Source organism: Acinonyx jubatus, chromosome C1, assembly GCF_027475565.1.
Source record: "Acinonyx jubatus isolate Ajub_Pintada_27869175 chromosome C1, VMU_Ajub_asm_v1.0, whole genome shotgun sequence".
NCBI lineage: Eukaryota > Metazoa > Chordata > Mammalia > Carnivora > Felidae > Acinonyx > Acinonyx jubatus.
Genome location: NC_069381.1, coordinates 211,292,939 through 211,307,881, shown reverse-complemented (window position 1 = coordinate 211,307,881; position 14,943 = coordinate 211,292,939). Strand labels below are relative to the sequence as shown.

The 14,943-nt window shown below is 50.6% G+C and overlaps 1 protein-coding gene across 2 annotated transcripts in view; it reads right to left on the bottom strand.

Annotated features, from left to right (window-relative positions):
- Positions 1–14,351, bottom strand: part of INPP5D (inositol polyphosphate-5-phosphatase D) — a 121,857-nt gene extending 107,506 nt beyond the window's left edge. The window contains exon 1 of one of the 2 annotated variants that reach the window (XM_027047430.2): positions 13,976–14,351. In XM_027047430.2, coding sequence (XP_026903231.1) covers positions 13,976–14,109 — 134 coding nt within the window. In that variant the 5' untranslated portion in view covers positions 14,110–14,351. The remainder of the gene's footprint in view (positions 1–13,975) is intronic. The other variant, XM_027047435.2, reaches the window with a different exon arrangement.
- Positions 14,352–14,943: the final 592 nt, after the last annotated feature.

The window sequence follows — 14,943 nt, the reverse complement described above, 5'->3', positions numbered from 1 at the left end:
TCAGATGACGTGGGGTTTACAGCAAATTTCCCGCATGACTCCCGACAGCTGCCAGGTGACAGCAGGTGCCCATCCTGTTCTAAGAGGGAAGATGCCTTCCCAGGAAGGGCATTTCCTGATCAATCCCAATATGGTTGGGGAAGTTATACGTAAATGCAAGAGGACAAGAGGGGGCACCTGGGTGGCTCAGTGGGTTGAGCGTCCGACTCAGCTAAGGTCATGATCTCGCGGTTGGTGAGTTCAAGCCCCACGTTGGGCTCTGTGATGACAGCTCAGAGCCTGGAGCCGGCTTTCGGCTCTGTGTCTCCCTCTCTCTCTGCCCCTCTCCTGCTCGCACTCTGTCTCTCTCTTTCTCAAAAATAAATAAACATTAAAAAAAAATTTTTTTAATGCAAGAGGACAAGGAAACAGAAGTAGGAAGAAACATCACAGCACTTTTATTCTCTCAGATAAACAGGACTATATCTGTATGACTATTCCTAGCCAAATAAACACTGACGAGCATACCCAGAAACATCCTTTGCCATGGCGAGCCCCATGGGGGGAGAAAGAGAGAGAAAGAGAAAGAGGCAGAAATCAAACTCTAAAATTCAAGAACCTCATGAGTGTCTCTGTCTCGCTTTGCTGATTGGCTTAGCATGCCCTATAATTGTTTTCAAGTCCCTTTGTAACTCTTGTTACATATCAGTTCAATTTCTAGTGCTGTTTGTACATGTGTTGTTTTTCTTGCTTAAGTGTTGTAGACAAGATGGGGTGGGAGAACAAGGGGTGGAAACCTTGTGTTCAAAAAAGCCACTTGGACCCCTATAGAAACAAGGGAAAATGTGGGTCAGCCCTAGGAACCAACAGTGTTTGTTCACCGTTTACCACCAGAACCTCAAAGAATCCCAGAGAAAGAGAGTAAGAAAATGGATGAATTACAAGAAGCCATTAGTTCAGAAGAGAGAAGGTGAGGGAAGGCCAGGTGGCCGGGTGAGAGGCAGAGGGGAGGCAGCCAGAGTGCTGTTGGGGGTCTGCTGAGCACCCTGCCCCAGCAGTCTGGGGGTCCAGCAAATTGTTCCTTATATGAGACCCCTGGGAGGAAGCCCACCTATCCTTGAGGCCATACCACCCCTCATCTCTTACTCCCATCAGCTAGATCTCGGATGAGGGCTCCCACCCCCATCCTTGCTGGTCCTTTTTTTTTTTTTTTTTTTTTTTTTTTGCTGGTAAGAGGATTTGGGCAAAAACCCACTCTGATCTCCAAAAGAATCTGACTCGACGTTTCCTGACCGTTCTTTGTCAGAAAAGAAAAACCACCAGACATATGAAAACATATCGCCACTCAAAAGAAGGGCATCATTTTTCTAAGGACTCAAAGGCGTTACCTCCATGTTTCATAGAATCACTGCAAAAGAATAAAAGACATTCTGGAGAAGTCTGATTGTGAACTCAGCACACCATTGCATTGCTGGTGTGGGAGAAGTCAGTTGTGAGAACTGAGCAGCATGAGACAAAGGAAAAGTGATCAGAAGTGGAAAACGTGGAGTTCATGAGTCAGCACTAAATACCACAACAGCTCGTGTCCTGGGGGAATGTTAAGTTCGAGAAATTCAGTACAGAAAGAAAAGATAGGGAGGGAAGATAAGCAACAACAAGGATCTCTGTCCTCATACACGCATAAATAGGGGCTTCTGAAAGCACAGATGCTTTTCTTTAAAGCTTTTTAAAAAAATGTTTATTTATTTATTTTGAGAGAGAGAGAGAGTACACGCACGCAAGTTGGGGAGGGGCAGAGAGAGGAGAGAGAATCCAAAGCAAGCTCCATGCTATCAGCACAGATCCTGATGCAGGGCTTGATCCCATGACCTGTGAGCCGAAATCGAGTCGGACGCTTAAACAACTGAGCCACCCAGGCACCTGAAATATTTAAAAATTATCTCTGGGGCACCTGGCTGGCTCAGTTGGGAGACCATATGACTCTTGATCTTGGGATCATGAGTTCAAGCCCCAAGTTGGGTGTAGAGATTGCTTAAAAATAAATTTTTTTATGGGCATGCAAGCTGGTGCAGCCACTCTGGAAAACAGGATGGAGCTTCCTCAAAAAACTAAAAATAGAACTACCCTACGACCCAGCAATTGCACTACTAGGCATTTATCCACGGGATACAGGTGTGCTGTTTCGAAGGGACACATGCACCCCCATGTTTATAGCAGCACGATCAACAATAGCCAAAGTATGGAAAGAGCCCAAATGTCCATCGATGGATGAATGGATAAAGAAGATGTGGTATATAGATACAATGGAGTATTACTCGGCAATCAAAAAGAATGAAATCTTGCCATTGGCAACTACGTGGATGGAACTGGCTATTATGCTAAGAGAAATTAGTCAGTCAGAGAAAGACAAAAATCATATGAGTTCACTCATCTGAGGACTTTAAGAGACAAAACAGATGAACATAAGGGAAGGGAAGCAAAAACAATATAAAAACAGGGAGGGGGACAAAACAGAAGAGACTCATAAATATGGAGAAAAAACTGAGGGTTACGGGCGGGGTTGTGGGAAGGGGGATGGGCTAAATGGGGGAGGGGCACTAAGGAATCTATTCCTGAAATCATTGTTGTACTATATGCTAACTAATTTGGATGTAAATTTTAAAAAATAAGAAATAAAATTTAAAAAAATAAATAATTTTTTAAATAAAAAATAAATGAAAAATAAAAATGATCTCTATAAGTGGCTCTGAGGAAAAGCACCTCTGCCCAACTTTTTTTAATAATGATGATGCCACATAAATGTCTCCATATTTTACAAAACTTACATGACTCTTAAGCCACAACCTGACCCAAATCACATAAATCAATCTCCCCTATGCACATATACACAAAAATCCTAAATAATTCAGAATACAATCAAAAGTTATCATGATCAAAACCAGTTAATTTTAACCATGCAAAAATGGTTAATGTCAGGGACTTTATTTATTTATTTATTAAAAGGTTTTTTTTTAACATTTTATTTATTTTTGCAAGACAGAGAGAGAGAGAGAGAGAGAGAGAGAGAGAGGGAGACAGCACGTGAGCAGGGGAGGGGCAGAGAGAGAAGGAGACACAGAATCCGAAGCAGGCTCCAGGCTCCAAGCTGTCAGCACAGAGCCCGATGCGGGCTCAAACCCACAAACCATGAGATCATGATCTGAGCCGAAGTCAGATGTTTAACCGACTGAGCCACCCAGGCGCCCCAATGTTAGGGCCTTCATAAAATTAAGCTATTATACTGAAATAAGGGAAACAATGTGTCATCTCAATAGATACTAAAAAGGCATTTGATAAAATTCAATACTTAGTCATTCAAAACTATTTACAAAACTAGGAAAAGATGGGTCCTTGTTTAACGTGACAATGAGTAACAACTAACTTTTATCAAGTGCTAACTCCATGCAGGTATTGTACCAAATTCTTTCCAGGAACTGTCACGTTTGATTCTCATAGAACTTCCTGAGGTAGATATGTTCTCTTCCCAATACCCTCCGCTGCAGTGTTTTAGAAATACTGGCCAATGTAATAAATTATGAAATCTAAATCAGAGTTATAAGTATTTGGACGGTAGACCACAAAATGATCACGATTTACATACAACAGGATTGTCCATCAAGAAAATCCAAGAGAAGCAAATGAAAAGCAATTTGAAACAAGGAGTAAGGTAACAGAATAAAAGGTGAATTCATGAAAACTGTAACTTTCCTGTATGTTCTCAGTTACCACAAAAGGGTAACTGCAGGGGGAAAGCTATCATTTACAAAACTAACAAAATTGTAAAGTAATCAGAAGTAATCATAACAAGAAATATGAAGGATCTGTATGAAGAAAATGACACAATTTTAAATAGGGGTAGCTATACTTATCATTAAGACTAATACTAAAATGTCCCTTTTCGCAAGTTATATTATGGATTTCATGCAATTCTAATCGAAGGTGCAACTGTCTTTTTTCCCAACTCGACAAAATTATTAGCTGGTTTGCCTGGGAGGATACTTGAAAACAATAGATGTGAAAACCCTAAAATAAAATCGTTTATAAAATTGTGGTGATGCATTTGGCATGATAGTGATGTAAGAAAACAGACAATAGGCAGAACAGGGTTGACAGGCAAGAAAGAGATATGTAAGACTTACTATACAGTGAAGGATGAATCAGAAAAGGAAAAGAAGTAAATCATTCAGTGAAAGTTCTTGAGAAAGATGATTGGCTACTTGAAAAAAATACACATACATCCTTGGCTTACGCTACTCATTAAATTAATTCCAGAGAGATTAAAGTGTCAAATGTAAAAAACAAAACAAAACAAAAAACAAAAAACTGGGGGCACCTGGGTGGCTCAGTCAGTTTAGCATCCCACGCTTGATCTTGGCTCGTCATGATCTCACAGTTGGTGAGACTGAGCCCTGTGTTGGGCTCTGTGTTGACAGCATGGAGCCTGCTTGGGATTCTCTCTTTCCCTTTCTTTCTGCCCCTCCCCCTCTCTCAAAATAAATAAATAAACATACAAAAATGAAAAATTTATCATCTCTCCGTCTGTTTTTCCCAAATACTTTGCACGTGATGCACACTTAAATTCAATCCACCCAATGACACTACTACATAGGTATTCTTTAAACAATTTTTTTTAAACGTTTAATTGTTGAGAGACAGAGAGAGACAGAGCATGAGCAGGGGAGGGGCAGAGAGAGAGAGAGAGGGAGTCACAGAATCTGAAGCAGGCCCCAGGCTCTGAGCTGTCAGCACAGAACCTGATGTGGGCCTCGAACTCACAAGTGAGATCATGACCTGAGCTGAAGTGGGACGCTTAACCGACTGAGCCACCCAGGCACCCCAAAAGGTCTTCTTAGCCTGGTTTTCAGATAAGGAAACCAAGGGCCTGTGGAATTAGACAACTTGCTGGAGGTTGGACAGGCAGAGTCCTCCTTAGCCCAAGTCTATCAAGTTCCAAAGGCCCTGTCCTAACCCTCCTGCCTCCCACTAAAAAAAAAAACCCCAGAATATCTTGAGCGGAGGGACTCTCTACATTTAAAAGCAAAGGAGAAAGAGGGAAAAAATCACAAAGGAAAAAGAAGGAAAAAGTCTCTGAATGTCAAGAAAATCACAAAGTTTAAAGGGAAACCACAGTGCAAATATTTGCAACAAATGTGATACAAAGACTTTATGCAAACAGATAACAGAAAAACCACACAGCAGCTTCAAAAGCAAAATGTCAGAGAGAATGGACAGACCATTCTCGGAAGAGGAATGATGAAGGTCAACGCACCTGTCAAACAAGTTTACCACGACTGCAATCAAGAAATGCAAAGAGAAATGAACAGGTATTAACCACCTTTCACCTTGCAACTTAATAATGTTTTTTTAGGAGCAAAGATTCAGCACACGGCCGCTGGAATGAGGTAGGCACTCTCTTGCACAGCCGACCAGAGCACAAAGTGGAACCACATTCTGGAGAGCCGTTGGTCTTTCTGTATCAAGAATCTAAAAAGTATTTCTATCCTTTGATCCAATAATTCCACCTCTGGGAATCTATACCCAGAAACGTCACAATTCTGCACAAAGACCTCCATCACCATCATATTTATAACAATAAAACACTGCTGGCGACTTAAATGTCATATCACACAAGTCATTTCGTAAATTGTGGCACATGTTGTGCTAGAATCTTGGCGACTGTTAAACATGATATTTAGGAAAATTTTTAACCAACTGAGGAATGTTAATGTAACACAGACCAAAATTATGTGCGTATAGCTAGATATAATATTACAGAGATTTCTACATCCCTGGAGAAAGAGGAATAAAGAGAATGAGAAGGTACACATACAAATTAGCAGTATTCACGTTTGTCTCTCAATAGTTGGGTGATTACTTTCCTTCTTTATACCTCTTTGCACATTATGCTTAATGCTATTTTTTTAAGATTTTTTTCCAGTTTATTTATTTCTTTTGAGAGAGAGAGAGAGAGTAAGAGAGCAAGTGGGAGAGAGTCAGAGAGAGAGAGAGAGAGAGAGAGAGAGAGAGAGAGAATCCCAAGCAGGCTCCACACCATCAGCACAGAGCCCGATGTGGGGCTCAAACCCACAAACCGCCAGATCATGACCTGAGCTGAAGTCTGATGCTTACCTGACTGAGCCACCCAGGCTCCCCTTAACACTATTTTTTTTTTAAGTTACTTGAAAGAACACTGTGCTGTTCATCAGAAGATCTATTTCTGCATCATCAGTGATGCCTGTGATGGCCTCAACAAGCCTCAAGACTCTGGAGGGCAGGGTCCTGGCTATGAGTGCAAGGCCAGACAAGCTGATGCTCTGGGGACCAGCCCTGTCTGGGGTGATTTTTACAATGTAGTTGAACCCAAGTTGTTTGGGTCCTGGTACTTGTTAATACAATGCTTTTCTTCCTTTCTTTTTTTTTTTTTAATTTTTTTTTTTAACGTTTATTTATTTTTGAGACAGAGAGAGACAGAGCATGAACAGGGGAGGGGCAGAGAGAGAGGGAGACACAGAATCTGAAACAGGCTCCAGGCTCTGAGCTGTCAGCACAGAGCCCGACGCAGGGCTCGAACTCACGGACCGCGAGATCGTGACCTGAGCCGAAGTCGAACGCTTAACCGACCGAGCCACCCAGGCACCCCGATACAATGCTTTTCTAATTAACGGACAACGGGGGTATGAAATGAGCATGGGAGAAAGGAAAGATCTGGTCCCCAGAGCTGCAGGCTTATTCTACCCGCTCTGCTCCGGCAGGGCCCGCTTCGGCCACCTGCACTGATCCCCACCCCGTCCACATGCTGGGCTGGTTCCCTCTGCAGAGCCTTAGGACTTTTGTCCCCTCAGTAGCTCCCTCCCAAATGGGAACTAGTCAGTCCCTCTTAAGACGGCCTCCATTCCTTGATTTTATCTTCAATCTGCCTGGTGCTTCTTCCTGGCATCCATGCCCCAGACCCTTCTCTCAGTCAGGCTTCCGGGAGCTCAACCCTGGCCCCAGCGGCCACTGGACACTCATGCGCCATTCAAGTGCTCTTCCTGCCTTATCTTTTTGAGCACTTCCTCTGAGGAGGCCCCACATGACAGCTCACTGTCTCCCGGAGGCTCCTACGGGGCTCCAGGAAGTTCTAGAAGTGTCACTCTGCCGGTGCTCTCTTTCCTTCTGCTGTGGAACTTTCTCCACAGAGGGGCCCTATACTCCTCTGCATCTGAAATGTCACTACTCACTTTATGAGTTGTAAAAAATAACGGCCAGGGTTTAGTGGGTGTTGACCGTGTGTGCCTGGCCTTGGGTCACACATTTTGCCCACATTCTCCCATTTTTACCCTCTCAGTAATCCAATGACAACAACAGAAAGACAAATAGGCCGACTTTTAAAATGGGCAAAGGATCTGAAGAGACATTTCTCCAAATAAGATAGACAAATGGCCGGGGCGCCTGGGTGGCTCAGTCGGTCGGGCGTCCGACTTCGGCTCAGGCCATGATCTCACAGTCTATGAGTTCAAGCCCCGCGTCGGGCTCTGTGCTGACGGCTCGGACCCTGGAGCCTGCTTCGGATTCTGTGTCTCCCTCTCTCTCTGCCCCTCCCCCGTTTGTGCTCTTGTCTCTCTCTGTCTCAAAAAGAAATAAAAACATTAAAAAAAAAAAAAAGATAGACAAATGGCCAATAAACATGAAAAGAAGCTCGACGTCGTTAATCATTTAGGGAGACGCAGCCCCAGGTCACAATAAGATGCCACTTCACAGCCACCAGAATCATTATCACCAAAAAGATAGTAACGGGGGTTGGTGAAAATGTGGAACAGTCATGGCTGATGGGAATGTAAAACAGTGCAGCTCCTGTGGAAAACAGTGTCACCGTTCCACAGAAAGCTACCATTACTATTTGACCCAGCAATCCCACCCAAGACCATTGAAAACACGTGTTCACACAAAACCTTGCACATGGGGGCGCCTGGGTGGCTCACCCAGGTAAGTGCCTGACTCTTGGTTTCAGCTCAGCTCACGATCATGGGCGCGGTTTGTGCATTCGAGCCCCACGTCAGGCTCTGCGCTGACATTGTGGAGCCTGCTTGTGATTCTCTCTCTCCGCACCCCCCTTCTGCCCCTCCCTCACTTGTGCTGTCTCTGTCTCTCTCAAAATAAATAAACTTAAAATTTTTAAAAAATGTTTATTTACTTATGAGCACGAGAAGGGGAGGGGCAGAGAGCGAGGGACGCACAGAATCAGAAGCAGGCTCCAGGCTCCGAGCTGTCAGCACAGAGCCCGACGCGGGGCTCGAACCCACCAACCATGGGACCATGACCTGAGCCGAAGTCAGACGCTTAATCGACCGAGCCGCCCAGGCGCCCCAATAAATAAACTTTAAAAACAAAACCAAACCACAAAAACCTTGTACATGAATGTTCACAACAGCATTTCTCATAACAGCCAAAAAGTGGAAACGACCCCAACGTCCACCAACTGATAAATGGATGATTAAAATGTGGCCTAGCCACACAACGGACTATTATTTAACCGTAATCATGCTACAACATGGCTGAACTCCAAAAGCATTATGCTGGGTGGAAAAAGCCAGACACAAAGGCCGCATATTGTATGATTCCATTCACATAAAATATCCAGACCAGGCAAGTGTCAGCAAGTCTATTAGTGGTTGCCAAGGGTTGGAGGGTGGGGAAATCCCGAGTGAGTGCCCGCGGGTACAGGGTTTCTTTTTGGGATGATGGAGTTAGACAGTGATGATAGTTGCACAACGCCAAGGATGTCCTAAACACCACTGAATTGTACACTGTGCAAAGGGTGATTTTATGGGATGTGAATTACACCTCAATAAAAACAAATTAACCCCAGGAGTGGGCACCTCACCAGCCAGGACGCTGGGTGGGCGCAGGCAGGTTAGCATCTCGCAAACACCAGAACTCACATCGAACGCAGCCAGTCACGGAGGGCTGTCCGCTAAGCACTGTGTCCCACGGCATGGATTGAGGCGGGAAGGGCAGACCGCCTGTCACCCCATCTCCGGGGCAACGAGGAACGCCTGGCCAGGAGCACCACAGCCATTTCACCACCACGTTTGGGTTCACACTCCAGGAGAGCGGACCCTTCGACGGGGAGGCACCAGTGTCTGTGCCCAGGTGAAGTTAACCCGCCAAGCAGGCCAGCTTGCAAAACACACCGAAGCCAGAGCCTACGCTGGTTCTGGAAGAGCTGCCCTGGTGTGCTGGGCATGGGCGCAGAAAGCCTGGAGACCGTCAGCTTCACCAGGTTGTTCTGAGTCCCTCACCGTGCACAGAAGATGCCAGTGAGCCATTGAACACACAGGCCTTCACGGGCGCTCTACTCTCTCCCGTCTCGCGCACAGAAAGAAAACTCAGAAGAAAAGAACACTTGGACCAACTCTGACGTAAACTGGGTTTCAAGAGCCCGTGGTCCTCCGGCCTGGCTAGAGGCTACCGTCTGGACCAGTATTGGGCCCCACTTTCTGTCAACACCAGCTACGAAAACCAGTGTATTTCTTTGCATTGCACAAAAATAATCAGTGAGCAGTGCAAACCTGACTGAAACTTTGGAAGTGAATTGGAGGAAAGGGGGTTACATCCATGCGTTCACACCACAGGAAATGGCTTTCTGCCCCCCCCAGTCCCTTCTCTGTGTCCCCCCTTTCCGGGCCTACCCGATCCCACACAGCCCCAGGCTTGCTGGCTCCCCTCTGTTTCTCCTTCCTGAGAACGGCCTGAGTTCAAGTCCTGACCCTGCCATTTATCGGTCCTGTAAACGTGGCATGCTACCTAACCTCTCTGGGCCTCAGTTTCCTCGTCCTTAAAGTGGGGATAATAACAGGACTTCCTCCGAAGGTCGCTGGCGACGGTGAGTTAATACATGTAAAGAGCCTGGAACAAAGCCTGGCACACAGTTAGCCTTCGTGAACCTCTTGCGGTTATTTTTAGGCAGAACAGGTTAGCAACCACCTTCTGTGAGGGGAGCAAGGCTTAGGGCCTGCTCTACCCCAACTGGCCTGTCACACTTCCTAACGAGAAGGCGGCCTTCTCTGAGGGAGCTTTTGGTGACTGAATGTCGTTCCTGTGCTTCTTCATCTTTGGGGCCGTGCTGACGAGGCCACAATCCAGGCTGCCTGGCCGCCGTCCCCAGGAAGGAGGCCGTGGGTGGACCTGGGCGTCTCGGGGAAGGCTGTGTGTTGAGGAAACTGAGATTACTTCCCCACCCCCCCCCCACCCCACCCCCCCAGCTGGCTGGACGAGGCAGCACATGTCTGCCCCTCCTCCAGGAGGGAAGCCAACTCTAGTGTGCTGCAGTGGGAACGCCACCCCACTGGGCAGACTGTGTTCCCAACCACGCTGGGCCATTGTTCTGGTTCTGCCTGTGTGGCCTGAGCCAGGGGAGGCTGGCCCTGCTGACTCCTGGCTCTTACATCGGGGGGACCCCCATCCCCAAAGGTAAGTATCTCTTTTCTGTAGCATAAAGCACCTAACAGATGCACTGGTGCCACGTGGGGGTGCTGTCCTGGCCGGAGAGGAGGGCGCAAGCTAGATGGCCTCTTAGTATGCCCACCCCAGCTGGGCCGGATGCCCCCTCCAGCCTCCCCTGCGGTGGGACTGAGTGTGGTCAGGTGAGCACGACGGAGGCCCCATCTAGAAGAGCACACTGTCGCTTGTGTTTCCAAGCCCCCTTGCCCCAAGACGGCAGAGCTGCCTGGGGCCTTCCCCCTCCGGCTCTCAGGGCCCAAGACGGGCCTCCAGGCCTCCCTAAAGCGGGGTTCTCTGAGCTGCTGAGGAGAGGCCTGAGCTTTCCTGCCCGGTGGCAGGTGGGCGGTAGGGCTGACCTCTCTGGAGGAAACGCGGGTTTGCGAGGCCTGGGGTGAACGTGTGCTCTCATCACGTGGGTGGCACTGAATTGCAGCCTTGTCTTTTGGTGCCTTCCTCACCCCCCTCTTCGTTTCATTTAAATAGTCAAATCCTGTTCTCTTTCCTGAGCACCAAGGCCACTGGGGAGGTTGTACTCAGTTCCTGGTGCTCTGAACACAGCTGCCTAAACCAGCCGCTGGAGGCCCCCTGCTGTCCCCTCACTCAGCAGAGGGGACTGGGGACAGGCTCCAGGCAGTGGCACAGGCAGAATGAGGCCTGCGCACGCAGGGCCATGAGGTCTCTTTCTGTGGATATTTCTAGAGCAGGAGGGGAGTCTTGGTGGTCTCCTCCTGCAGTCCTGGCTCACTTTGAGAGCCCTGACCCCACACCTGCACCAGCTGGGTCCCCGTACTCCCAGCTGACTTCCAGAGAGACAACAGAGGGGCGAAGCCTGTTGCTTGTGAAACCGAGGACGTTTCGCCCAGTTGCTTTTCACCCCGCAGGCCGTGGACAGGACGGCGTGGGGCAAGGTTTGCACCGGGCCACGGGGAACAGAGAAAACTAAGGATGGTGGGCTTTGCTTCCCAAGAGGTTAAATCTATTCGATTTAAAGGACTGGTGTTTGCTTTGTTTTTTTGTTTGTTTGTTTGTTTTTTTGTTTCGTTTTTAACGTTTATTTTTGAGAGAGAGAGAGAGAGAGAGAGAACATGAGCAGGGGAGAGGCAGACAGAGGGGGAGACAGAGAATCCCAAGCAGGCTTTGTGCTACCAGCACAGAGAGCCCGATGCAGGGCTCAAACCCACGAACCATGAGATCGCGACCTGAGCCGAAATCAAGAGTCAAACTAAGCTTAACCAACTGAGCCACCCAGGCACCCCTGTTTTGTTTTGTTTTTAAGACTACACTCTTCCTGCTTTTCGGTGTTAAACGATGCTTTCTTCCATGAAATGAGCCTTTGGAAGGTCCAGTTAGTTGTCACCCATTTAGTCAGTTTTTCATTTTTAAATCTCCTCCATTGGCAAAATGAAAGGTGGCAGCAGGATTGTGTCTCACAGGTTTGGGGACAGTTTGGTGGTCCCTGGCATCCCACAGCCTGGAGTGGCTCCTGAGCCTGTAGGAAGGATGGCTTCCCTTGAAAAGCAGAGGGGCTCGGGGAGCCCCGGGCCTGGCCGAAGGGCAGGGTTCCCAGGGAAGAATCCAAGCCCTGGGGTCTAGACCTGAAAGGGTTTCGAGGACAGGAACTTGATGACAAGTCCAGGCCTCGGTGAAGAGGACAGTAGACAGCTGGGCACCATGGGCGCCCTTCCTAAGATGCAGACCCCGAACTCTCTACAGCTCTGAGAGTCACTCCATGCAGAAGAGGGGACGGGGGTGGGGGAGGAGGAGCGGAGGAAGGACTACGGGAAACCAGGCCTGGATCCCAGCCTGCCGCCAGCTAGTAAGGGCAGTGGAGACATAGGCCTCACCCTCTCGAAGCTCCTTCCGCTCACTTGCAAACTCAGGGGTCATCGGACGAGAGGTTCCCAAGGCCTCCACTCAGCCCCGGCTCTGGCCTCCATCATGCTGCCCGTTTGGAGTCAGAGATTGCATTGTAGCCGGGGCACAATCAGAGCCCCTTGACCAGAGGGCTGCTGCACCAGTTAGCCCTGGAAGGTCTCAGCGGGGGCTCAGCACACAGCGAATACCCAACAGAATCGGCCGCCCACTGGGGCAGGAGACCAGTCCATGCGGGCCCAGCGGAGTCAATTTGGAGTCGCCCCACTATTTCCCAGGCCCTGTTGGTGGGTCCCCACGGGGGCACTGCCTGTGGGGAGGTCCTGGGTCCCCTCCCCTGAGTGTGAGACTGGGGGGCATGGGAAGCTGGCCTTGGGAGGTGGGCCTCTGGTGCCATCAACACTCAGGCCTGTTTAGGAGCATTTTCTAATACTCCCAGCTGGTCCTCGTAGACACCTTGGCTTCTCCTGCCGTATCACCCGGAACCTAGGCTCACAGCTTGACAGGGTGAGGAGGGGGGTGGCCTGGGTGCAGCCTCTGGGGTCAGATGGCCCTGGCTTTGACCATCGTCCGTCGCTTAACCCATCCGAGCCTCAGTTTCCTCAACTGCAAAGGAGGGGGGTGACACCAGCACCTGCGGTTCAGGTTGCCGTGGGGACGAAATGAGATAACGCCCCGACAAGTACGTACGCTTAATGCTCAAAACGGGTCTGTGTTCAGTGACCTGCCTCCCTGCTGCCTGGTCACAGGGAACTTCCTGCAAGCCCGGGGATGCTACCTGAGAGGTGCAGGGGGACAGCCCGTCCCCTGCTGTACCCTGGTACTGCCCTAGGCCGTGCAGGGGTGCTTAGATGCCAGGGCTGCAGGGCTGAGGGCCTTCTTCAGACATGGGTCAAGAAGGGTGTTTTAAAAAGGAACCTCCAGCAAGTGGCTGGTTCCTCCATTGTTAAGAGAACCAGAGCGTTGGGCGATCTCCCGGAGCCGGGAGTGAGGTGAAGTGGGTAGATGAGGGTGGCCGAAATGGGTGGGGGACACAGCCCGGTGCCGGGGTGAGGAGGGAAGAGGCTCTCCCCGTCAGTGATGGTGACTTCCTCTGCTCTCAGGGCCCCGAATGCAACTTCTAGGTGAACTGAAAGGTCCTTCTTGAGCGAACCCACCCCACATTCTGGCTCCCGAACAACGGCGTCCTCCGGGGACCCAAAGCCTAGGCGCCAGAAGGGTCCCCGCTCGCCACGCCTGCTCCCCAGAGGTCTGCACCAGGGTCTCCGGGCTGGGCATCTGTGACCCACACCTGAGCTGAGCCAGCCGCTGTCTAACACGGGCACCACGTTGGAGCCCCGAGCTCCCGCCTGCCTCCCAGAGCCTGGAGACCCTCGACCCGGCCCCTGCCACCGCCGCTCGTGTGTGACCAGGCCCAGAGTGGCTCTGGGGGGTCCGGCGCTGAAAAACCTGAGCTCCAAGGCCACGCAGGCCCACAGGGGGCCTCAGCAGGACCCACCAACAAATCCGGGCAGCACACAAGTGGGGCCCACGCATCGCGTGACCCGAAGCCACCCTGTCCCCCCGTGGGCCGCGCCTCCTCCCGTGGGCCCGGCGCACTTACAGCACGCAGAGCGCGTAGGCCTTGGAGATGGACTCGCTGGCACGCACGAGGAAGCTCCCGTCCTTGCCGGTCCTGGACAGCAGCTCCTCGGCCTTGGAGCGGGTGATGTTGCCATGGTTCCAGCAGGGGACCATGGCGGCCACGGGCCTCCCCCGGCCGGGCGGGCGGCCACCCCAGGACCCACACGCCACCGAGGGGAGCTGAGGCCCCCGCACCGCGAGCCGCCGTCGGTCCCCTCTCGGTTGCCCCGCTGCTGCCACCAGCTCCCTGCCCGACTTCCTGTTTCAGGAGCTCAGCGAGGGAAAGGAAGCCAGCAGCGGCAGAGAACTTCCTCATTGCGGAGACCGGCCGGGGGAGGCCGCGCTCCACCTTCCCACCCCGCCCACCCACCGGCCGCCCCTCCCGCTGCCCCCCCAAGGCCTCCCCGGGGCGGCAGTTGGGTCGTCGTCGGGGTCAGGAGGCTCACGGCCGGCTTCCGGAGAAGCGCCGCCTGGCAGGTGGACGGGCCAGGACAGTGGCCACTGGAGGCCTGTCTGGATGCTCACGTGGGATGGCCACGCCCTGGCCGGATCCCTCGCCTTGGGCTTTACCCTACTCCAGGGGCTACTCAGCTGGGACCACCGCCTGCCCCCCAGGGCCAGGCGAGATTGAGGGAGAGGGGTGCAGTGGAGCCCCCTCCCAATGTGAGAGACTCAGGAAACCACCACACAGCCTTGGGTGCTGGGAGGACCTTGAGGGACACCACCCTAGGGCTCCAAGGGCCCAGGTGACAGCTCTGTGACACGTTTACACTCGTCCCCAAGCGCCGGTGGGTGTGAAGGAACCCTGTTCTCCATGGCGGTCCAGCTTAGCCACACACGAAGCGGGTGGAGGGCTTGGGGACGTTGACCCTGCACAGAGAGAATGCGGGCTGGGTTTTCCCCTCTGGGTCTTCCCAGGATGCTCGGAAATGACACTTCCCCACAGGC